At 43.8% G+C, this 24792-nt stretch overlaps 1 protein-coding gene across 1 annotated transcript in view; it reads right to left on the bottom strand.

Annotated features, from left to right (window-relative positions):
• LRRIQ1 (leucine rich repeats and IQ motif containing 1) overlaps positions 1–18987 on the bottom strand; it is a 238741-nt gene extending 219754 nt beyond the window's left edge. Inside the window, exons 1-3 of the mRNA XM_089652370.1 lie at positions 18865–18987; positions 7500–7626; positions 2996–3090 (exon numbers count right to left, since the gene is read on the bottom strand). Coding sequence (XP_089508496.1) covers positions 2996–3090; positions 7500–7626; positions 18865–18987 — 345 coding nt within the window. The remainder of the gene's footprint in view (positions 1–2995; positions 3091–7499; positions 7627–18864) is intronic.
• Between the last annotated feature and the right edge of the window lie 5805 nt (positions 18988–24792).

Genomic DNA, 24792 nt, shown 5'->3' with positions numbered 1-24792 from the left:
ATTTTTACATGTAGGAGAGAAGTGTCAGAATTTGCCAGGTAGGCAAGTGGTTAAAGCAGGGGCGGACTGACCATTGGGAAACTGGTACCTTTTTCATAGGCTTTTTTGAGTTTGGGCAAGGACACATGGGTCCCATGATCCCCTATTGCCCGGGGGCCCCATGAGTTGTCAGTCCGCCCCTGGGTTAAAGGTGTTCCTGGTTATCTATTTTATCCACTTACGGGGAGGTAAAAGGGAAAAAAGAATGGCTTAATCATTCTGATACTCTTCAGTCATAAGCAATTTGTGCTGGTCTTGACTTGTATTTGTGTCTATGACCTCACAGCCTAGGTACTATATTTGTTTTCTTTGATACATTTTTGTTCTTTTTAGGACATCTTGGAAAATATTTGTTCTATACGAGATTATTCATACAAGCGATTTAATTCATTTTTAATATTCAAAGCAAACTCCCCCATCCGTCTGTGTCTCCATGCTTTATTTTGACAAATCACTTTGAAAAACACCAACCTAGCATTTCTGGCTGTCGCCATCTTGAGTAAGGGCAGAGGATTCATGTAGCACATATACCATGCAATGTGGTTGCAGTGAGCTTCCAAAATGCATGTGAATCGCACAGAATGCATAGCGAATTCTTGTGATTTCCAGTGTGAACAGGACCTTAGATCAGGCGTGCAGGCAGGAGAAAGTGCTTAGTTGAGAAAACACCTCCTGAAGAGTCTTGGGATGTATGAAATCATTTTCCTAGGCCTGGAAACCAGGAAGTAACCAAGGAAATGTAAAAAGGATAAAGATAGGGATAAAAAATAGCCAATGCTAACTGTGAGTTCTGCTTTAAACTATTATCATGATTTTTTTGTTCATAATTCTCTCTAAATGTTTCTCTTTGTTACCATTTCCTCAGATGTGTTCAATGCCATATGAAGAGCTGACACAAGCCCAAAAGGAATGCTAATTTGTTACATATGATCATTTTTTTAATATAATAGATACAATTTATGCCACAACTCTGGACTGTTTCCTTGTAACACTAGGATTGTAGGGTCAATTGTCGTTGCAGGCACCACCTTGATCTCTACAGGTGTAACTGGAAACAAATACATATAAGTGCTTGTTTAATCTTGCAGTTAGGGCAGGGGAGTTAAAAATGCATAATTGGGACACATTTTTAACATCCCCTAACTGCCCCCCCAAAACAAAAACTATTGCCCCTGTCATGTTCGGTGGGCAGTAAGGCATTTAGATGAATGGGAGAGCATTACAAACATCCTGCAACCAGCTGCTGTGTGTTGGTGAGGAAATTATGGGTGTCAAAACACTGCATGTCAAATGCCTTTGGAAAGCAATCCAAACGTAGACCTCCTTTTAGAAGCTCAGTGGTTTAGGCACAACCACACACCTGATCATCACACCCATGTGAGTTTGTTGGACATCCTATTACAAATTCATGGGCATCAATATGGTATTTAGGGCTGGGACAAGGGGTGGGCAGGAGGGATGGCTGCCCTGGACACTGTCAGGGTGTGTGTTCGAAGGTGTGATTTGGAGGAGGGGATTTGTACCAGGAGAGTAAAATTCTGTGAAAAAGGGGGGTTTGGAGGAGAGGATTTATGCTAGTAGGGATAACTGAAGTGATTTGTGCTAGGAAATTAACTTTGGGGGGGGGGGACAAGTTCTAGGAGAGGGGATTTGGGGGAATTTGTGCAGGGAGGAAGGGAGAGGATTTATGCTCAGAGGGCAAATTTGAGGGGTAGGCTATTTGTGCGAGGAGGGGAGCTTTGGGGAGAGAGAGGATTTGAGTTGGGAGGGGGGATTTGTACTGGAAGAGGGGGGATTTTTACTTGGGGAGAAGTTTGGCTTGCAAAGGAAATTTATGTTTAGGGGATAAGTGTACAGATTAGTGCTCAATTTCTTTTTTTTTTTTTTTTGGGGGGGGGGGGATTTTTACTGACACATATTACTCATATCACAATTTGGGGGGAGGAGGGTCACTGGCTGGCATCTATCTTTGCACTGAGTGCTAGATGACCTTGTCCCAGCACTGATGGTACTGGCCCCACTTTGCAACTATAAAAGGCTCTTCTCTTCTGGGAAGGCTTTCCAGCAGATTTTGTAGTGTGTCTATTTAAATTTGTGCCCTTTCAGCCAAAAAAGCATTTTCTGAGGTGAATCACTGATACTGGATGAGAATTCTGCATTCCAATCACATTCTGCATTCCATTAATTGCAAAGGTTGCAAAGGTTTGAGCTCAGCTCTCTCTCTCTCTCTCTCTCTCTCTCTCTCTCTCTCTCTCTCTCTCTCTCTCTCTCTCTCTCTCTCTCTCTCTCTCTCTCTCTCTCTCTCTCTCTCTCGTTTTAACAAGCTAAATTTCCCAAACCATGTCTTTATAGACCATGCTTGAACAGAAGAAGGCCTTTTCCAAACGGAGGCCATAAGGATGAAGTCCCGCGGTTGTGTAAAATGTAATTTTATGCTGAAGTACCAACAGTATCCTTCACTGGAAACACCTGAACTCAATATTTTGAAGGGATATCCATATATGTTTGGCCATATACTGTACTGAATGAAGAAAAAACTCAGCATACAATAAAATACATTATGTAAAAAGGTCAGGCTATTTACAGGGCTATATATAGTTCATATACAAGCTAACCAAAGAACTAATTATGTATAAGTAGGGCTGGAGCATGATGGGATGGGAACTGAGAGGCTGGGTAAAGGACCACCAGAGTTGTCCAAAGCAAGGTAAACTTGTCTTTTAGAGGGGTGGGGTTCTAAAGTCTTCTGGCAGTTAGGCACAGATGTTTCCTATGGCCAGATCTCCTAAAGCTGTAAGCAGACCCCTGCTAATGGCCACTGGAGCCACAGGCTGCTAGATTTTAAAGTTGTGGTTTTAAAATGGGGAGACAGGTTCCTGGCAATATTAATGACAAGGGGCTGGGACACTCACCATTACAACATTATATAAAACAGCAAATATCTTATATAACATACCCGTTTTATAAGCCCTTCAGGGTCCTCATTATATTCAGAAGCCAGTTTATCCAAAAAATCTGAATCAATATCTTTTAAAGGTTTAGAAAACTGACCTGTTCAAAATAAAACATTGTATTCATAAATTCAAGAACAATTATACATTTAACAACTGCAACATAATCTGGATAATTGAAAAAAGGAAGTACTATCATGAGCAACATTCAGCTTTTGGAATAACATCATTTTATATTCCCAAGAGAGAATCTGCCCATTAGAAGGGACAGGAACTAATGATATGCCAGCTCTCTTAGTATAAAGTGTGGAAGCTGAGCAAGTCGAAAGGGCTCTAAGTTTATTAAAAGCTTTTTCTCCCAAATCTAATAGGTAAAAATGGCATACTTAGTTCCACTAACTAAAGCAATGATTTTTAGTTTAGTTTGTTTAGTAACATGCAGAAACACAGAGCAAGACTATTTTCTCTCTGCATATAAAAATCCAGATATCTATTTCCTGGACAGACTACTAATGTAACGATGACTCCTGGGAGCAGTTGAAATTTAAGTCTCACGCCCACTTATGTGAACCTTGGACCTTCCAGAAGATGCCCACTGATAGACTTCTTGTCCTTTTCGGTGTCTTGCTTCCTCCTGCTCCAGTTTAGGACCACTAAGCAGGTAAGTGTATACACACATAGACCTCTAAAGCAGCCTGTCAACTTTTTTTTCACCCCAGAGAAACCTTTAAATTATTTTCAAGTCGCAGAGAACTCCTGATGAACCAATTCCTTTGGGGCCAGTAAGAAAAAAGCATCTTATATTGGGACTATACAAGCACTAACAAATGGGAGGTCAATTAGTCATAGCTCAAGGAACCACTAGGTTTTTCTGGAGGATATTCTTTGTGGACAAAACATTTCTGTCATAGAGTACAACAGTAAAATACATACAGTGGTATCACTTTGCGTACATCAGTTACTCCATAGATATAGAGAAAATAATGATTTCAATTAACACTGTGCTTGTACCCAGACTATGTACTTTAATGTGTTTATACTGTATATTCTAAATGGGCAGTAAAAGCACTTTAAAATAAGCTCTGTAGCTTTAGACATTGTGGTTAAATTCATCTTCAGGCCTCATTTGCACATGCAGTCCGACAAGATGAGTTAAAGCATGCAATATGTCTTGCGCTAATGAGTGTTGTGTTAAGGTTGCCCATTCATATAAACTGGTTGTCAATGCGTGACAACAGACCAGAAAATGCACCTGCAAATTTTGTGCCAATACAAAACACCACGGTGCACAGCAGAACTATTCTGAGAGTTGAGGTGCAGGACAGGTGCATTAGAGGTATATCCCCTTGATGCTCTAGGGCAGTGGTTCTCAACCTGTGGGTCGCGACCCCTTTGGGGGTCGAACGACCCTTTCACAGGGGTCGCCTAAGACCATTGGAAAACACATATTTCTGATGTGTAAAGAGCAGCTACTGTGTAGAAAGCAGCTGCTGTGTTGAAAGCAGCTACTCTGTTAAAAGCAGCTACTGTGCTGAAAGCAGCTACTGTGCTGAAAGCAGCTACTGTGCTGAAAGCAGCAGTATTGGAGGTAAAACGACACTTCATGAATTATAATTTCTGGGTAAATAATTTTATGGTTGGGGGTCACCACAACATGAGGAACTGTATTAAAGGGTCGCGGCATTAGGAAGCTTGAGAACCACTGCTCTAGGGTGTCTGTCAAAATAAATGGTACTGCAACGCACTACTCAAATTTTATGGCAAAATTACCACAACACATACATGAGAAGGCAGCCTCAAAGTTCACAATGGAAACAACAAAATCACAGCTGATCTCCCCTTTTAATGTTAATAAACAGCGGGTGTTGCTAAGCTTGTCTATATTTTTTCTATCTTTATTTATGCTGTTGGAAAATGACAATAACCAACTTCAAAGTCTTTGCTGTGATTTTGAAGATAAATTACTACACAGTACATGGAACTGCAGAGATCTGTGAAGGCTTGTTTTACAGCTCTTTTAGGACTTGTTTATACTAGCAATGCCTTCTGAACAGCAATCAATAGCGGATCACTTTTCAGAATGCATTTGAAAGGCCGTCATGAGGCATTGTACTGCCTCCTGTTTTAACCCCTAAAAACTGCACAATCATGGTGCAACTGCATTCACTGCATGTGGTTACAGGGTGTTTGCTGCATGGAACCATTCAGTTGAATGGGTCACGTTTGGTGTGCAGTACTGTTTGTCGAACACAACAGGGGGATAATTTCTGCAGCCCCATGATGGAAAGCATTATGGAGGCAGCATGCATAGACTCCTGTCCACTGCCTTTGCTGTTTAAAAGGGAACAATCGGGGGTGGTAAATGGAACTATTTAACCTCTGCCCAACTGTAAGTGTACACAAGACTTTACTGCTTGTTCAGAATATGTTCATATAAAGTGATTCTAAAGGCTTATTTTTTTAATAGAAAAAAGAACAAACATGTGTATACTAACCTGCTCAGTACATATAGCAGAGAACATGGTGCAAACCAATGATTCACTGTGGATAGTCTTGTGCAGGAGAGGCAGTGAACTCGATGTATACCAAGTCCATCCAATGACTGTGGCCAACAGACAGTTACACCTCCATGGCAAGCCTTCTGGTAGGGAGAGGAGAGGAAGAAGTCTCCAAATGACATGTAAAGAAATACAGAGGAAGGCACCTCTAAGTTTAGGCTGTCATAAAATGTATTAAAACAAAGGTAAATTGTATTCACATGAAAGAGGTTAATAAAGGTACACCTGCAAGACCATTTGAATGGTATTCCATCACTGCTGCTACATGTATAGCCACTGCCCTCCCAGCTCCCTCGCTTTATGGTTAGGAGGAACTGAAAGCAAGGGCTGGAATACAGTTGGAGTCAGGGGAGGACTGAACACTCATGGGGCCCCCGGGCAATAGGGGATCATGGGGCCCCTGTGTCCTTGCCCAAACTCAAAAAAGCCTATGAAAAAGGTACCAGGGGCATCTCATGGGGCCCCCTACTGACCCCAGGCCCTCGGGCAGTGCCCGAGTTTCCAAATGGTCAGTCCGCCCCTGGTTGGAGTGCACTGCAGAGCTTGAGAAAGTAGTGCCCGATGTAAGCTGTTGTGCGCATGCTCCAAAACACGTTGCATCATTTCTGGTGATGTCACCACGCTGAGTGCCGAGGTCTGTGTGCTATCCAACATGTTCCAGCCCAAGCTTTCGGTTTCCCCTCACCATCAAGCCAGCCAGAGAGCCGGGAGGGCAACGGCTATACCTCTAGCTATAGTGTTGGAATACTATTCACAGGTTACAGACTTACAGATGTGCCTTTATTAACCTCTTTCATGTGAGTGCAATTTACCGTTGTTTTAATAAATGTTATGACAGACTACACTTAGAGGCGCCTTCCTCTGTCTTGTCTTACCTGCTCAGTGCAGTGGTTTTGCACAGAGAAGCCCAGATCCTCTTCTTCTTGGGTTCCCCGCCAGCGCTCCTGTCTCCTCCATCCTGTTTGGTGCCCCCACAGCAAGCAGCTTGCCATAGGGGCACCCATTGCGCCGTGTGTCCATTCACACAGAGCTGCAGCTTGGCCCTGCTCCCTCTTTCTTCTCATTGGCTCACTGGCTGTGATTGACAGCAGTGGGAGCCAATGAGGAGAGGCAGTCCTGGGATAGCCAAGACTCCAGTACATAACTCTGGATCAAGAGGGGGCTTAGGTGAGTATTAGGGGGGGCTGGGGGGGATGCTGCACAGAGAAGGTTGTCTACCTTCATACATAGAAGGCATAAAGGTAAAAAACCTTGAGCCTTTACAACCACTTTAATGTTCATAGTCTGGGCACAGGTGCGCTTTAAACTAGTTCAGTTACACTGAATGTGGTAAGAATCCATCAAAAGATCAGTTGACCCCCAGTAACTGATAATTAAGGGACAGATTCTACATTTGCGAGAGGTTACTTTACAATAAAATGGCATTTTTATCTCACAGTGGAATGAACACTGAATGTGTAACAAGGGAAAGAGAGAAGAGGAGCCTTCTAAGTGCAGTATAAAAATATTTTAATAAGCCACAAATGTACTCACAATGTGGAAATGTAAAAAAAAGCTCATCAGTGTGACCGTGATCCTAGCCCTGGATCACCCCTACCAATTTGTGGCTTATTAAAATATTTTTATACTGCACTTAGAAGGCGCCTCTCCTCTCTTTCCCTTGTTATGCATACAGAGCTGGCTTACTCTGAGACGACTGCCACCTAAATTGCGGTTACCCACTATAGACTTTATTAGGACTTATGGACTGGTTACAATATACATTTGTGCGCTGACAATTTCTTTATTGTTGAACACTGAATGTAGACTAATGTGAAATATCATTTTCTACTGTATTTCATACATCTTTGCATAGAAATAACAAACATTGCAATCTAAATCTGGTTGATAGAACCAGCCTATAGTGACATGTACAAGAACAATAAAAACATTAATACATATTATTAGGTACCTGTTGTGTGGTCACTTTTCCAAGATTCATATTCCAAATCTTGCAGGATTAATTTCTCTGCATTGTCGTTTCTTTGTTTAAGAAACTGCAAACACGAAATGACAGAATCTGGGAGCTCATCTATAACCTGATAAAACACAAGCAATATAAAATACTGCATTAGAATGTCTCTGAAATAAATGCACAAGTGGAAACGTTTTATGATTTTTCCTACATTAGCAGCTACAGAACTTTGATATAAAAGAACCCCATGGTAAAGTTGGATTTATACATTTTTCTCCCATGGGTTATTTACCTCCTGCCTCCACATACAGGACACACATAACCTTGAAAAAGAAGGCCTCACGTACACATGAACTCCCCTAGATTTTTGGCTCTCCTGGAAAAAAAAAAAAAACGTGGTAAAAATGCATTTGAATGCGGTACTGTGTTTAGCGCTTGTACATGGACACATAGGCTTTTTTTGAGTTGCGTTTGGGGGCTTTGGCAAAAAAAACGCCTACAGTTGTGACCAAAATTATTCAACCCCCACTGAAATTGAGTGTTTTGGCCAGTTTGACATTGCTTTTGATCATTCAGTCATCTTGCTTACATTTACATTAAAGAGGCACTTGTAGGTCAGACAAATATAACATAACAGTTATAATGAAATAACCACAAATGTCTTTTCTGTGCTCACAGCATTATCAGTTTTATTCAACCCCCAAGTGACATTCAATCTTAGTACTTAGTACAGCATCCTTTTACAGTTATAACAGCTTTTAAACGTGAAGCATAGCTTGACACAAGTGTCTTGCAGCGATCTACGGGTATCTTCGCCCATTCTTCATGGGCAAAGGCCTCCAGTTCAGTCACATTCTTAGGCTTGCGCACTGCAACTGCTTTCTTTAAGTCCCACCAGAGGTTCTCAATCGGATTTAAGTCTGGTGACTGCGATGGCCACTCCAAAATGTTCCAGCCTTTCCTCTGCAACCATGCTCTAGTGGACTTGGAGGTATGCTTGGGATCATTGTCCTGTTGAAAGGTCCAACGTCTCCCAAGCCTCAGGTGTGTGACGGACTGCATCACGTTTCCATCCAATATCTCCTGGTACTGAAGAGAATTCATGGTACCTTGCACACGCTGAAGCTTCCCTGTACCTGCAGAAGCAAAACAGCCCCAAAGCATGATTGACCCTCCACCATGCTTCACAGTAGGCAAGGTGTTCTTTTCATCATAGGCCTTGTTCTTCCTCCTCCAAACATAGCGTTGATCCATGGGCCCAAACAGTTCTAATTTTGTTTCATCAGTCCACAGAACACTATCCCACAACTTTTGTGGTTTGTCCACATGGCTTTTGGCATACTGCAGTCGACTCTTCTTATTCTTTGGAGACAGCAAGGGGGTACGCCTGGGAGTTCTGGCACGGAGGCCTTCATTACGCAGTGTGCGTCTTATTGTCTGGGCTGAAACTTCTGTACCCACATCTGACAAATCTTTTCTCAGTTCCTCAGCAGTCACACGGGGACTTCTCTCCACTCTACGCTTCAGGTAGCGCACAGCAGTCGAAGTCAGCATCTTCTTTCTGCCACGACCAGGTAGCGTTTCAACAGTGCCCTTTGCCTTGAATTTGCGAATGATGCTTCCTAAGGTGTCTCTTGGTATGTTTAACATCTTTGCAATCTTCTTATAGCCATTGCCCTTCCTGTGAAGAGAAATCACCTCTTCTCTTGTCTTCCTGGACCATTCTCTTGCCTTCACCATGTTTGTAACCACACCAGTAAATGTCTAGAAGGAGCTGAGTATCACAGTCATTTTAAAGCTGCCTAATTGGTGCTTATTATGCTTGATTGCTGCTCGGTGACATCCACAGGTGTTTTCAATACCTGATGGAAAGCACCTGTATGAACCTCTGTTCTTCAGAGTGGTAGTCTTTAAGGGGTTGAATAATTGTGGCAATGAAGAAACCACATAAGAACCATTTACTACTGTATTACATAAACAATTGATGTCATTTTAGTTGCATTTGGGTAGTTACAACGTCCTTGTAGGATTTGATTCTGAATACAATTCCAAATGTACACTATAGTCCCTAAACCCCTTTACAGCATTGGGGGTTGAATAATTTTGGTCACAACTGTAAATCTCCTAAACCCACATTTAGGAGCAGCAGTGTAGATGAGGCCTAGTCAGACACAGTTGAATATACATTAGTTAATTCCCTAGTGTCCAACCAACCTGTGGCCCAGGGGCCCTTTGGCACTTACATTTTGGACCCTGGTAGAGCCTTGTAGAGAGTAGTCTGTTTTACCATGCCTAGGTGCCTACTCAAGCTAGTAAAGAAAACAATGATCTTTAGACTTACATTCCTTGATTTCTTTTATTTCCACTATCCTCTTTTTGTGCTGCCCATCCCTTTTCACTTTTTTATGTTTTTTTTCTCCTCCAACCTTTTATACTGGATTTTGCTGAGTGATATAGAAAATGTGTCACTAGTCATATTTCTAGGGATATGTAGGGAGCACAAATGTGGCAGCATTGATTTGTAAAGTGGCTGTAATATCAGTGATTTCTAGCAGTCTTGTGTAATATGTCTCTAGTCTTTAACTAATTTTTGCACAATGAATATAACTACAGAGAAGAATTAGGATTTGTTTTTAAGTCATTTTATTGCTAGTTCAAAATATGTACATAATTTAATGTGCACAGTCTGGACACAGGTTCACTTTGACGTAGTAATCCTAAACATAAAACTGCCCTTAACATTAAAGTGATACTAAAGAAAATTTTTTAAAAACATAATAAGCATGTTATACTTACCTGCTCTGTGCAGTGGTTTTGCACACAGCAGCCCTGATCCTCCTCTTCTCTGGTCCCCTGCTGGTGCTCCTGGTGCCTTCCTCCTGCTGAGTGCCCCCGTAGCAATCCTCTTGCTATGGGGGCACCTGAGCTGTCTCGCTCCCAAGCCGCTGCTCTGTGTGTGTCCCTTCATACACAGAACATGGCTCAGCCCTGCTCCCACTCTCTCCTCATTGTCTCACTGGCTGTGATTGACAGTAGCGGGCACCAATGGCTCCTGCTGTTGTCTCAGCCAATGAGGAAGGAGAGTCCTGGGGGAGCCTCTGCTCTTGTGCACATTGCTGGATCATGATGGGGCTCAGGTAAGTAGTGGTGCTGGAGGGGCTGCTGCACACAGGTTTTTTTTACCGTCATGCATAGAAAGCATGACGGTAAAAAATGTTGAGCCTTCACAACCACTTTAAGCTCCAGCCAAGCAATGTGAAATACATTTTTGTGCCCCTATTCCTTACTTTTGATGTCTTTTTTTCTCAAGAGTGTGCCCTGTGCACAGCAGTAAGGCTGCTGGTACCAGGTTGGCATGCCCAGTAAAGGCCACTATCTTTGAGAGCTGGCGATGCACTCACATGCACAGTACTGCACATGCTGCGGTTGGGCACAGTGTTAGCAAACCCTGCTGTACATGCACTGGCTGGGCATAGTGCCAGATCTCAGAGACACAGCAATAATCTCACACACAAGGAATCAGGCCGCGGTAATGCACATGTCAAAGTGCCACCTGAAGAACTTCTATACACTGGTAATGCTGTAAATATTGCACAAAACCGGAGACAGAAAGTAATAGTGACACAAGGTATACAACTGATTTTCTTCTCTATGGGGTGTAGCCCTGGTTCACACTAATGCGGTTTTGGATGCATTTTAGACTGATGTGAATCGCTTCACGTGGTAAATAAAATGTTTTCCTGGAGCGCGGTCACATATATGCAGTCTACAAGCCACTTTTTAAAGGAGAAAAGTCAGCCTCATTGGATTGCATGACAGAATCACTGTACCAAAAGACTATAACTGGCTAACTTCTATCATTTGCTCCCTTTGGTCTGCTAAACATACTTTTGAAAGTGTTTTGCTACATCAGTTTGAGGCTCCATGCACACTAGTTTAAAAAAAACAGTGCTTTTGGCAGAGAAAAAAATGCTAATTTTGAGTGTTTTTTGTAGGAACATTTACACCCCGGTCACATCGGGTGCGATTTGGCATGCGATTTGCATGCCAGGCGGCTTGCAAATCATATGCCAAGTTGCACCCTATTGTCTGCTATTAGAGTGGTCATATTGGTGTGGTTCCGACTTGGTTGGAGCCGCACTGATTTATAAAGTAGTGCATGCACTACTTTTGGTGTGATTTGCATAGACATCTGTGTCAGATGTCTTGCAAATCACACCTCAAATCGGCAAGTCACCCGACTTAGAAATCACGTGACTTCACTGTAAGTCGCACGATTTCAAAATCGGCTTTGATGTGACCGGGGTGTTAGGAGCTTTTAGCGTTTTTTTTCTGCCAGAAAAAAAAGCTCTCTAAAAACCGTAAAACCGAAGGGCTTTTTTTTCTGCTTCTAAATGCTGAGCTTAAAAAACGCCTCTAGTCTACCTAATGTCCATGGACACATAAGACAACATTAGTTGCTTTCACAGGAAAACAAAACATGTAACTCCTTTAGTAGCAGTGTTTCTTTAAAGGATAAGTTCACCTTTGGGAACACGTTACACATTCCCCCTGTTTTTAGCATGCAAAAAAATATGCATTTATTATTTTTTTGTCAGAAGGTGAACTTATCCTTTAAGCTAGTGTGAGGGAAAATGGAACAGCCATTTTATATATCAAACATTTAGTTTTAATTAAGTGGATATATATTGAATGTATATTTTATTAGAAGTCTTATTGTGTAACAGCTGTATTTCTTACTAGTATGCATGGAACCTAAGAAGTGCAAAAATAATGGTTGATTTTGCCAGGAATCTTATGAGCTGATAACTCCCTGTACTCTCTGCCTGTCTACAAAGATGGGTTATTGAGATGGGCGGATGAGGAGTGGTCTGTGTTCTTTGTAAGGCACTAGAAGGAGGACTGACACCATATGCTTTGAAATTCAGACCAAAAAATACACTGGGTTGTCATATCAAAGAGGAATGTAGGAGCACATCAACAGGTATTTTTCTGTACTTGCAGTGTTTAAAGAGGTAATAAAGTTGTTTTTTTTCCCTTGTTCTACAGGTAAGCCTATAATAAAGGTTACCTGTAGATACTGTAAATATCTCCTAAATGTGAAATGCTTAGGAGATATTTACCTGTAAAGGAGTACTGGCGCATGCGCTCTGAAGGAACGGCATGCCCGTGCTGTTCCTTCAGAGCTATGTATCATAAAAAGTGACTCCCGTGTGCATGTTCGGGAGTGACATCAATGCGGCTCGGCCATTCATGTCGCCAGAGCCCACAAACCCGGATGAAGGACAGGATAAAGATGGAAGCTGTCAGTGGTGACAGCACGTTGCTGGAGGGCTTTGTTTTAAGGTAAGTTTCACATAATCTGCTAGTATGCGATGCAATTGTCTTGCAGTTTTTGGTTGTTTTTTTTTTTAAAGGTTGCGGTATACTACGCGGATAAAATGTGCTTAGATTTCAAAAATGTACAGATTATGTTTTATATTGCCTTCACATAAACATTAAAGTAGAAGTGAGACTTGGTGGTCCGACATCAGTGTCCACCACTGCTGTTACTCCTGGGCTGAAGGTATGTCATCTCAGCATCTGGTTAATTTCTCTAGATCCAAAGCTCCATACACATGGGCTGCATATTGGCCAAAATCAGCCATTACTGCAGAAAATCACCAACTTTTGCACATTGTGTACAGTTGCCTGTTCAAAAGAATCTGGTCGTGAGGTTGCTTGAAAACCAGCATCTGATCGGAGCTTGCAGTGGCTGTGAGCAGCAGAGATTGTGTTCTGGAAGGAGTTGGTCCCCCTGTCAGAACACAATAGCACAGCAGGGGATATCGTTGTACTAACAACAAATAGTTATACAGTAACCTTTTGAGGATTTCTGTGTTCAGCCCATTGGGTTGTACAAACAAAAAAAACACTTAACCTGTGTACCAGGCTTAAGGCTGGCCATATACCTTACAATTGTACACCTGAAGCAATTTCCTTTAGATTTAGCAAAAGTGCTGCCTAAGCAATTCACTCAATATTATACAATCAGAAAGGCCCTTGAACTACTTATCTGATGGTAGATCTAAAGAAAATTGCACAATCATATTGTAAGCTGTATGGCCACAGCTTTAGGTGCATGTTATACTGGCCCAGTGGTGTCCCAAGGCAGGGTGACACCAACTGCATGGGGTGACATCGGACCCGCTCAACGAAAAGGTAAGTTGTAAAACAAGCCGACGATCCTCGCAGGATGGATCCGATCCATTCTGCGGGAATTGTCGGCTTTCTTTACAACTTACCTTTTCTTGGAGCGGGTCAGGTGTCACCCCCTATAGGTTGCATGCTGGCGATCCCCGCATCCTGTGGGGATCGTTGGCATGCAACCTATACGGGGTGACACCGGACCCGCTCCATGAAAAGGTAAGTTGTAAAGAAAGCCAACGATCCCCGTAGGATGGATCGGATCTGTGGATTGAGCATAATGGATCGGAGTCCGATCCATTATGCTCAATCTGCAGATCCAATCCATTCTGCGGGGATCGTCGGAGTGGGTGTCACCAAGTGTTACCTCACGGGCGACACCAACCCTAGGGATGCCTCTGTACTGGCCATCCTGTCACTGGTGAGAGGTTTGCTTTGAAGACTACAAGACTACAGCAGGGAATAGAAAGGCTGATCTGCTTACACACATCACTCTTAAGGTAGCTGGAAGAGTGAGGTGGTGCTCTCTTGCTAGTGATTCAAGCCAGTCATACACATATAGATTTATTTTGTTCAATTTGCAGGCTGAACAGATAAAATCTAACAGATTCTTCCATTTCTGTTATGCAATGTTCCCTCTATTCCTTTTCCTCTATCCATGCTACACAGCACAGCTGGACAGATCTCCCACTCTGGCTATTGTATTCTGCTGGTCCAGGGGCGGACTGACCATTTGGAAACTCAGGCACTGTCCAAGGGCCCGGGGTCAGTAGGGGGCCCCATGAGATGCCCCTGATACCTTTTTCATAGGCTTTTTTGAGTTTGGGCAAGGACACAGGGGCCCCATGATCTCCTATTGCCCGGGGGCCCCATGAGTTGTCAGTACGCCCCTGTGCTGGTCCCACCAGCAATCGAAGTGCCCAAACATTGGCTGCATCTGACTGGATGGAGTTGCTGTTTGGCCAACCAATCTCTGCTCAGCTCCGTGTTTCCATCAAGGGATGCAGAGTGGTGACAGGGCCACTCACTGTGCGAATTTTAACCAGTTCATCAGAAACCAGATGAACTTTGCACCATGAATGGCCAGCTTTAGGTTTTCTAGTGTATTCAGCAGCGAAGTCCAAGTGAGCAAGACATACAAAGCATGTACAGGATGTGTCCTCTCTGCATTTTCTAGCAATCCTGTCATTGGCAAATTCTCTACAATAACAGGATCATTAGTGTGATGGGCCATACAGATTGCAGACATGAAGCATGATTGTATACTGTGCTGCACATGCTCAGCCAGCACTGAACACAAAATCAGGAATTGCTAGGAGTAAGAGGAAGAAGTTGGTTTTGAGAGAAAAGACATTGCATATCTCAGCTGGAAAAACAGTCTACCTCTTAGGGCTCATTCATACATATGGCAGACCTATGCTGCCCCTCTGTCCACAGTGAATTGCTTTTCAGAGGCAGTTGACAGGCGGTGAGGAGGCAATGTGTCACCCCCTCTCTTTTTGTTTTAATGCCAAAAATGCTGACCCACCATGCAGGATGATTGAGACAAGGCCCCATTCATGTTTGGCAGTGGTATCATCTGCTGACTGTGACATGCTTTTTACATTTTGATACATGTGTGCAACCCCGAGAGGTTGCATGTCCTCGTTTAGATGGATCGTCAAGGGGAGTGGTAAAATCACAGCTCAACCACCTGGTTTTACTGCCTCCTAGCCACCAATATTAGTGAGCCCTTAAGCTCTGTTTGCACCTATGCAGATGCGATGGCGTGTGTATGTTTTTGTGCATTTTGGTTCATCACACTTAAGTCGGCCATAGAGGGATCAAATCTCGGCCAGTTCAGCAGGATCTGACCAAGATTCGAGCCATCTATTGATAGCTGATTGTACCAAAGTCGATCCACTGATCGACTTGGGTACAACTAGTATGCCGAATTTTTACATGCACATATTGCCAATGGCTATAATTATTGTGTTCTCCCGGCAGGGATGGCTCCCCATGCCCCCCTGCCAGGAGAACACAATAACTCTACAGGAGTGATTCCCCCAGCACACTGACTGCTGATGGGGGAATCAAGCGATTTTCTTTCCTGCAACCTGTGGTTGCAGAATAGAAAACTACATCATCTACGGCCTGCCTTAGGGCAGCCCACTCATTTCAAGGGGCTGTCCCAGGTGCAATAATCACAGTAAAGTGCAAATACCTTTTTATATTTTTAATATTGTGCCGCACCAAAATGCATTGTACTTTGTTACTGTGTGTTTTGGTTTTCTAGTGCATGTCAGCAAGGAGTGCTGGGGTGTCTTTGAGAATTAAATAGCAGCACAGCACACCTGCAAAAAAAATGGGCATTTTGAACACACACAATCTTGCCTGTGGTCCTGCATCAAAAAATGTAAATGGGGCCTTAGGCAGGACATAGATAATGCAATTTTATTTCCTTCCAACATGGGAGGGAAGAAAGAAAGAAAGAAAGAAAGAAAGAAAGAAAGAAAGAAAGAAAGAAAGAAAGAAAGAAAGAAAGAAAGAAAAGCGCTCAGTTCCCCCATAAACACGGCCTTTGTACTATTGTATTCTGAGAGTGGGAAGTTTCCATCACAACACAATGATCACTGCTGCTGGCTATAGTTACCAACAGTGATCACACACAAATGAAAAACCTGACAGGCTGGTTTTACTGAAGTTGATCGATAGACTGACTTCAGTAAGACCACTCTGCCCATAGATCAATTGAAATTTGGCTGGTTTATGCTAAACTGGATGAATTTTGATCTGTCTATGGCAGTGGTCTCCAAACTGCCCTCTGTTTGCCTATATCTGGCCCTTGGGGCACTATTCCTCCCACTGATACCAATGATGGGATACTATTCCTCCCACTGATACCAATGATGGGATACTATTCCTCCCACTGATACCAATGATGGGATACTATTCCTCCCACTGATACCAATGATGGGATACTATTCCTCCCACTGATACCAATGATGGGATACTATTCCTCCCACTGATACCAATGATGGGATACTATTCCTCCCACTGATACCAATGATGGGATACTATTCCTCCCACTGATACCAATGATGGGACACTATTCCTCCCACTGATACCAATGATGGGATACTATTCCTCCCACTGATACCAATGATGGGATACTATTCCTCCCACTGATACCAATGATGGGACACTATTCCTCCCACTGATACCAATGATGGGATACTATTCCTCCCACTGATACCAATGATGGGATACCATTCCTCCCACTGATACCAATGATGGGGCACTATTCCTCCCACTGATACCAATGATGGGGCACTATTCCTCCCACTGACACCAATGATGGGATACCATTCCTCTCACTGATACCAATGATGGGATACCATTCCTCTCACTGATATCAATGATGGGATACCATTCCTCCCACTGATACCAATGATGGGATACCATTCCTCCCACTGATATTAATGATGGGATAATATTCCTCCCGCTAATACCAATGATGGGATACTATTCCTCCCACTGATACCAATGATGGGATACTATTCCTCCCGCTAATACCAATGATGGGATACTATTCCTCCCTCTGATACCAATGATGGGATACCATTCCTCCCACTGATATCAATGATGGGATACCATTCCTCCCACTGATACCAATGATGGGATACCATTCCTCCCACTGATATCAATGATGGGATACTATTCCTCTCACTGATGCCAATGATGGGATACTATTCCTCCCACTGATGCAAATGATGGGATACTATTCCTCCCACTGATGCCAATGATGGGATATTATTCCTCCCATTAATACCAATGATGGGGCACTATTCATCTCACTGATACCAATTATGGGATACTATTTCTCCCACTAATTCTAATGATGGAATACTATTTCTCCCACTGATACCAATGATGGGGCACTATTCCTCCCACTAATAACAATAAGGGGGCACTATTCCTCCCACTGACACCAATGATGGGGAACTATTCCTCCCACTGACACCAATGATGGGGCACTATTCCTCCCACTGACACCAATGATGGGGAACTATTTCTCATACTAATACCAATGATGGGGCGCTATTCCTCCCACTGACACCAATGATGGGGAACTATTCCTCCCACTGACACCAATGATGGGGCACTATTCCTCCCACTAATACCAATGATGGGGCGCTATTCCTCCCACTAATACCAATGATGGGGCACTATTCCTCCCACTAATACCAATGATGGGGCACTATTCCTCCCACTAATACCAATGATGGGGCACTATTCCTCCCACGAATACCAATGATGGGGCACTATTCCTCCCACGAATACCAATGATGGGGCACTATTCCTCCTACTGACCACAGGCAGGGCTACTGTTAGAAATCACAGAGGCCCTGTACAGCCCCGGGCACACAGGGGGACCCAGATAGCAGGGGGAATCACTGTGACTGGGCAGGGAAGCAGTTACAAGAATGATTCCTTGTGTGTCTCTACAGCAACTGACTCCTGGCCCATGGCTGGATCTAGCAATGTTTTCACACATCTGTGCTGTGAACAGACATTTGCACAAACACGGTCCTTCTGTCAGATCGCAAGCATGGCAAAATCCTGAATTGTGTGATGTTACACATAGTAGTGAGCAGGGGCAGACTGACCATTTGGGAACTCGGGCGCTGCCTGAGGGCCCGGGTTCAGTAGGGGGCCCTATGAGATGCCCCTGGTACCTTTCATAGGCTTTTTTGGGTGTTGTTTGAGTGTGGGCGAGGACACATGGGCCCCATGATCCCCTATTACCGGGGGCCCCATGAGTTGTGAGTCCACCCCTGGTAGTGAGAAGTGATGTGGAGGACAATGTGGACAGGTATGGAGGACAGGGGGGGAGAGTGACTAAAACTGGTACACACAGAATCTGGTGCGCTTGTGCATAGTAACCAATCAGCTTCCAGGTTTTATTGCCAAAGCTTATTTGAGCTAGCTGAAGTTAGAAGTTGATTGGTTACCATGCCCAGCTGCACCAGGTTCGGAGTGCACCAGGTTTAGTAAATATACCCCATAGTACAATATGTGTATAGCAGGCTGTCACCGCTACACCGGCACTGTGTACAGCGTGCTTGGTTTCCTAGCAACCGAAGAAACAGTAACGCCCATCCCCTCTCTCTTCACCCGTTCCCAGCTAGCAAACCTCGTCTTCTCCAACGTCCGTTAAGGTGCCATATTCTTCGTCGGTGTCCTCCGCCGGTGAGCCGTCCGCCTCCTTATCAGGCAGAGATATCTGGGTCACTTCTAGCTCTGTCTCTTCTTCCATGTTCAGTCGCAGCGCCGATGCCTGTCACGTGATCCAGAGGGGACCCTGCACTGAGGGGGCGGATCCTGAGCTGAGGGGCGGAGTCTCTAGACTAAACCTATATAGTGTGGACGATCACCTCAGCGAACACATGATATATTAATACAGGACTGCGCTATTATGTGCTTTGTGTTCTTCAGTCTCCTGGGCCACTTTTGTACAAAGTTTCATGTGAACAAATTCAAGTATAATGGAAGGAGTTTTTTTTTCTAGTTCTGGATAGAGCAGGGAGATATTAGACGTGTACATCCTTTTCACACGGTTCTAATAACTTCTAATGTAACCAAAACTAGCAGTACGTGTCACAAATGATAAAACAATGTATCGAAAAAGCAGAATGTCCATACACAGAGTGCAATATACAACATAGACAGTGTAACTGTCCGAATGTAAACAAATGATACAACGTGTTCTTATTACTAAAATACAGGCCACATCATCATCACTTGAAGACCAGGCCTTTCCTGACATTTATTGTTTACATGTAAAAATCAGTATTTGTTTTGCTAAATTACTTAGACCCCCCCCCCCCCCCACTTCAACATTATATATTGTATTTAACCACTTGCCTACCGGGCACTTATACCCCCTTCCTTACCAGGCCAATTTTCAGTTTTCAGCACTGTCGCACTTTGATTGACAATTGCGCGGTCATGCAAGATAGTACCCATATGATATTTTTATCATTTTTTTCTCACAAATAGAGCTTTCTGTTGGTGGTATTTAATCGCCGCTGAGTGTTTTACTTTTTGTGCTATAGACAAAAAAATTGCAAAGAATTTGAAAAAGAAAAAGTTTCTTTATTTCTATTTTAAAATTTTGCAAACAGGTAATTTTTCTCCTTCACTGATGTGCATTGATGAGGAAGCACTGATGGGCACTGATAGGCAGCACTGATGGTGCGGATAGGCGGTACTGATAGTCAGCATTGATAGGCGGCACTGGCTGGCAGCACTGCTGGGCAGTGACTGGCGCAACTGCTGGGCACTGACTGGCGCAACTGCTGGGCAGTGACTGGTGGCACTGGTGGGTGGCACTGATGGGCACTGGTGGGTGGCACTGCTGGGCACAGGTGGGTGGCACTGCTGGGCACTGGTGAGTGTCATAGGTGGGTGGCATTGATAGACACTGGTGGGTGGCATAGGTGGGTGGCACTGATGGGCACTGGTAGGTGGCACTGGTGGGCACAGGTAGGCAGCACTGCAGGGCACAGGTAGGCAGCACTGCTGGGCACAGGTGGGCAGTGCCGTTCCCTGCTATGACAACTGCCGGTTCTCGGCAGTACTTTCCTCACGCTCTAACAGCGTGAGGAAAGTGCAGCCGAGAACCGGCAATTGCATTTCCCTATGATCAGCGTCTCATTAGACATGACTGATCACGTGGTAAAAGGCCGTTGTGATTGGCCTTTTACCACATCACGTGATCAGTTGTGTCCATAGGACACAGCAATCATGGAGATCGCCCCTGGGGGCGCGCAGGAGAGCGCGTTCTGGAAGGACGTCATATGAAGGCCTCCCAGAACTGGCCGGCCGCAGTGCAGCCGTCATTCGGCTATCTGCAGTCGGCAACTAGTTAAAGCAGAGGCTTTTGGAAAAAAAACACTTTAACCACTTGCCCTCCAGAGGATTTACCCCCCTTCCTGACCAGACCATTTTTGCGTTATGACGCTATGTTACTTTAACTGACAATTGCGCGGTCATGCAATGCTGCACCCAAATTAAATTTGCATCCTTTTTTTCCACAAATTGAGTATTCTTTCGGTTGTATTTGATCACCTGTGCGTTTTTTATTTTTTGCGCTATAGAAAAAAAAGATCAACAATTTTGAGAAAAAAACAATATGAAATTTTGCTATTAAACATGTTCAGTGAAAAAATTAAAAAAATCAAATTTCATCATAAATTTAGGCCAAAATGTATTCTGCTACATGTCTTTGCTAAAACAAATCCCAATATGTGTAAATGAATTGGTTTACATGAAAGTTATAGTGTTTACAAATGGCGGTATATATACTGGAGTTTCTTTCTTTTTTTTTACTAGTAATGGAGGCGATCAGCGACTTATAGCAGGACTGCGACGAGCATTCTTACACTGGGGGGAACTGACTTGGTGTCACTGACATCCCCAGTGACACGAATACAGTGATAAGTGCAAAAAAAAAGCACTGACACTACTAATGGCACTGCGCAGGAAAGGGTTAACATGAGGGACAATCAAAGGGTTTACTGTGTGCTGGGAGTGTTTTACTGGGCGGCGGTGTGTTGGTGCTTCACTGTAAACACACTGCTCTGGATGGCTGTGCTGTGCACAGCCATTCAGAGCAGTGTGCCTGAGCCAATGGGGAGGAGAACTGTTAGTAAACAAAGCAGCCCTCCTCCCTGTCAGAGATCCTTAGTAATCACCGGGTGCCAGCAGGTAATCACCGGCCAGGACCCAGTGATTTACAGCCGCGACTTCGAATGGTGGCATGGGTAGGGAGCGTGTGTGTATATATACGTGATTTTGCACACCCCTGCTGCCCTGTAGCAGTATTCCTGCAATAGGGCGACGGGGAAGCAGTTAAGGCAGAGCTCCAGGCAAAATGTAAAAAAAATAACTGTAAACAAAAACTGTAGCTGCTGACTTTTAAAAAAATCCCTTGATCCAGCAGTGTCATCACTGCAGCCAGTTTCACCAGCTGCCCTCTCTCCCCAGCGCCGAAATCTTACTTGTGGGCACCCAGCTGTGCCCACTGTGCATGCGTGAGTAGCGCTGCGCCTTGTGGATGGTCCTGTAGTCTTCTGGGGCCTGTCACATGTCCCAGAAGACTACGGGGAGGAAGGGGGGAGTACAACTTCTGCTTTCAATCTCCTAGGCCAGGGGTCTCCAGACTTTCTAAACAAAGGGCCAGCTTACTGTCCTTCAGACTTTAGGGGGCCAGAATGCAGTCATTGAAAGTAGAAAAGGTCCCAACGTCAATTGGAAAAACAATACCCCAGCTTTGGTGTCATTTTTCCCATTGTTGGTGTCATTGGGAAAATTGTGCCCCACTGTTGGTGTCGTTGGGAGGAATTGTCTCCCTTCATTGGTTTCAGAGGGGGGAATTATGCTCCATTGTTGATTGATATCAGTAGATGAAATAGTGCTTTAAGGGCCGGGTAAAACCAAGCAAAGGGACGCATCTTACTCCGGGGTTGCAGTTTGGAGACTACTGGCCTAGGCGATCGCAGTGGAAGTGGGAGTGGGTACCCATCAAAATTGGGTACCTGCCACCCCCTCCCCCGGCTCCCTAAAGGTGACAATCCTTAACAGAGAGCAAGGATGATTCCTCTCATTGCTTTAAGGAGTTTGTGAAATGGGGCAGGGTTTAGGGTCATGTGACCGCCGTGATTGCCTGTCACAGTGGTCACATGATCGGAAAGCTCTTGACCACAAGTAGTGATCGGGATCTTTCTGTGAGGCACCGGTAAATGTGCCGGGAGCGCACACGTTACGAGCTCTCGGCACATCCTTTGTTTACATTGGGTGCACAAATATGTGTCTCCTTGGTACTCCAGTCGCTGAGAAGCCACATATTTGCATGCGTTCGACACCAACAGGTTAAAGTAGAACTTCCTCTTTTGAGTGGAGCTCCGCTTTAATGAATTTTAATGCAGAAAAACACAATATAATAGCTGTTTAAAAAAATATAAAAGATGATATTACACCAAGTAAATAGATACGAAACATATCACACTTTAAAATTGAGCATGCCCCTGGAATGGTAACATTCTACGTACATCATATTATCGACAGGGGACACTTTAAAACCCTTTACAGGTTATCACTTTAGGTTTACACAGGAGGCCTAGTGCTAGAATTATTTCTCTCGATCTGACATTTGCAGTGATATCTTACACGGAACTGATCTGTGTGTTTGCAAGTGGAACTGCCCCGATCAGCTTTATGGTTCTGCCGGCTCCAGTCCCGGGATCCCCACTGAGAGCCCCAAGACAGCCCAGGAAGGAGGTGAGGGAGCCGCTATAAAGCCGCTATAATTGCTTTTACAAAACAGAGCATTGCCGGCTGAAAAAAACAATAGCGAGATGATGCCTGCAGCTGCAGGCATGTTCAAGCACTGAAAGTCCCGTAACGTACAGGTATGTTGCAGGGTGTCACGTGGTTAACACTTTAACCACATACACCAATCCAACGTCATATATTTGTGTTCACCACTGTGACTTGAATACTGGATTGCAGCCCACCACCCACTAAAGGACTTACACTCACCAGTCAAATATGACCAAAATGTATGGATTTAGGCTAAAACCGCATAAGATCTGGAAAGGAAGGGTGAGTTGAGCACAGCATCACAGCAAATCCTCATCAGAGCCTTTTAGAATTCCACTGATTGTCATCCAAATATATTATGGTTCCATCTTATCATATACACAATATGGAAGTTCCCAAAAAAATTATTACAGTACCTTGAAAAAGTATTCATACCCCTGGAAATTTTCCACATTTTGTCATGTTACAACCAAAAATATAAATGTATTTTACTGGGATTTTATGTGATAGACCAACAAAGTGGCTCAGAATTGTGAAGTGGAAGGAAAATGATAAATAGTTTTCAAACGTACAAATAAATATCTGAAAAGTGTGGCGTGCATTTGTATTCAGTCCACCGGAGTCAATACTTTGTAGAACCACCTTTCGCTACAATGACAGCTACAAGTATTTTTGGGTATGTCTCTACCAACTTTGCACATCTAGAAAGTGACAATTTTGTCCATTGCAAAATAGCTCAAGCTTTGTCAGATTTAATGGAGAGTGTCTGTGAACAGCAATTTTCAAGTCTTGCCACAGATTCTAAATTGGATTTAGGTCTGGACTTTGATTTTGCCATTCTAACACATGAATATGCTTTGATCTAAACTATTCAATTGCAGCTCTGGCTGTATGTTAAGGGTCCTTCTCCTGCTGGAAGATAAACTTCTGCCCCAGTCTCAAGTCTTTTGCAGACTCTAACAGGTTTTCTTCTAAGATTGCCCTGTATTTGGCTCCATCCATCTTCCCATAAACTCTGACTAGTTTCTCTGTCCCTGCTGAAGAAAAGCATCCCCACAAAATGATGCTGCCACCACCATGTTTCACGGTGGGGATGGTGTGTTCAGGGCAATGTGCAGTGTTAGTTTTCCGACAAACACACAGCGTTATGCTTTTAGTAAAATTTTGGTCTCATCTCACCAGAGCACCTTCTTCCACGTTTGCTGTGTCCCCCATATGGCTTCTTGCAAATTGCAAATGGGACTTCTTTTAACAATGGCTTTCTTTTTGCCACTCTTTCATAAAGGCCAGATTTGTGGAGTGCACAACTAATAATTGTCCTGTGGACATATACTCCCACCTGAGCTGTGGATCTCTGTAGCTCCTCTAGAGTTACCTCTTGGCTGCTTCTCTGATTAATGCTCTTCTTGCCCGGCCTATCAGTTTAGGTGGATGGCCATTTCTTGATAGGTTTGCAGTTGTACCATATTCTTTCCATTTTCGGATGCTGGATTGATCAGTGCTCTGTAAGATGTTCAAATCTTGGGATATTTTTTATAACCTAACCCTGCTTCAAACAGGACTTCTTATGGCTTTCTTTCAACAATGACTTTCTTCTTGCCACTCTTCCATAAAGGCCAGATTTGTGGAGGGCACGACTAATAGTTGTCCTGTGGACAGATTCTTCCACTTGAGCTGTGGATCTCTGCAGCTCCTCCAGTTACCATGGGCCTCTTGGCTGCTTATCTGATTAGTGCTT

The sequence above is a fragment of the Staurois parvus genome, unplaced genomic scaffold, assembly GCF_062004578.1.
Source record: "Staurois parvus isolate SC_StPar_1 unplaced genomic scaffold, SC_StPar_1.0 ptg000025l, whole genome shotgun sequence".
Classification (NCBI taxonomy): Eukaryota; Metazoa; Chordata; class Amphibia; order Anura; family Ranidae; genus Staurois; species Staurois parvus.
This window is presented reverse-complemented; position numbering and strand designations above follow the sequence as displayed.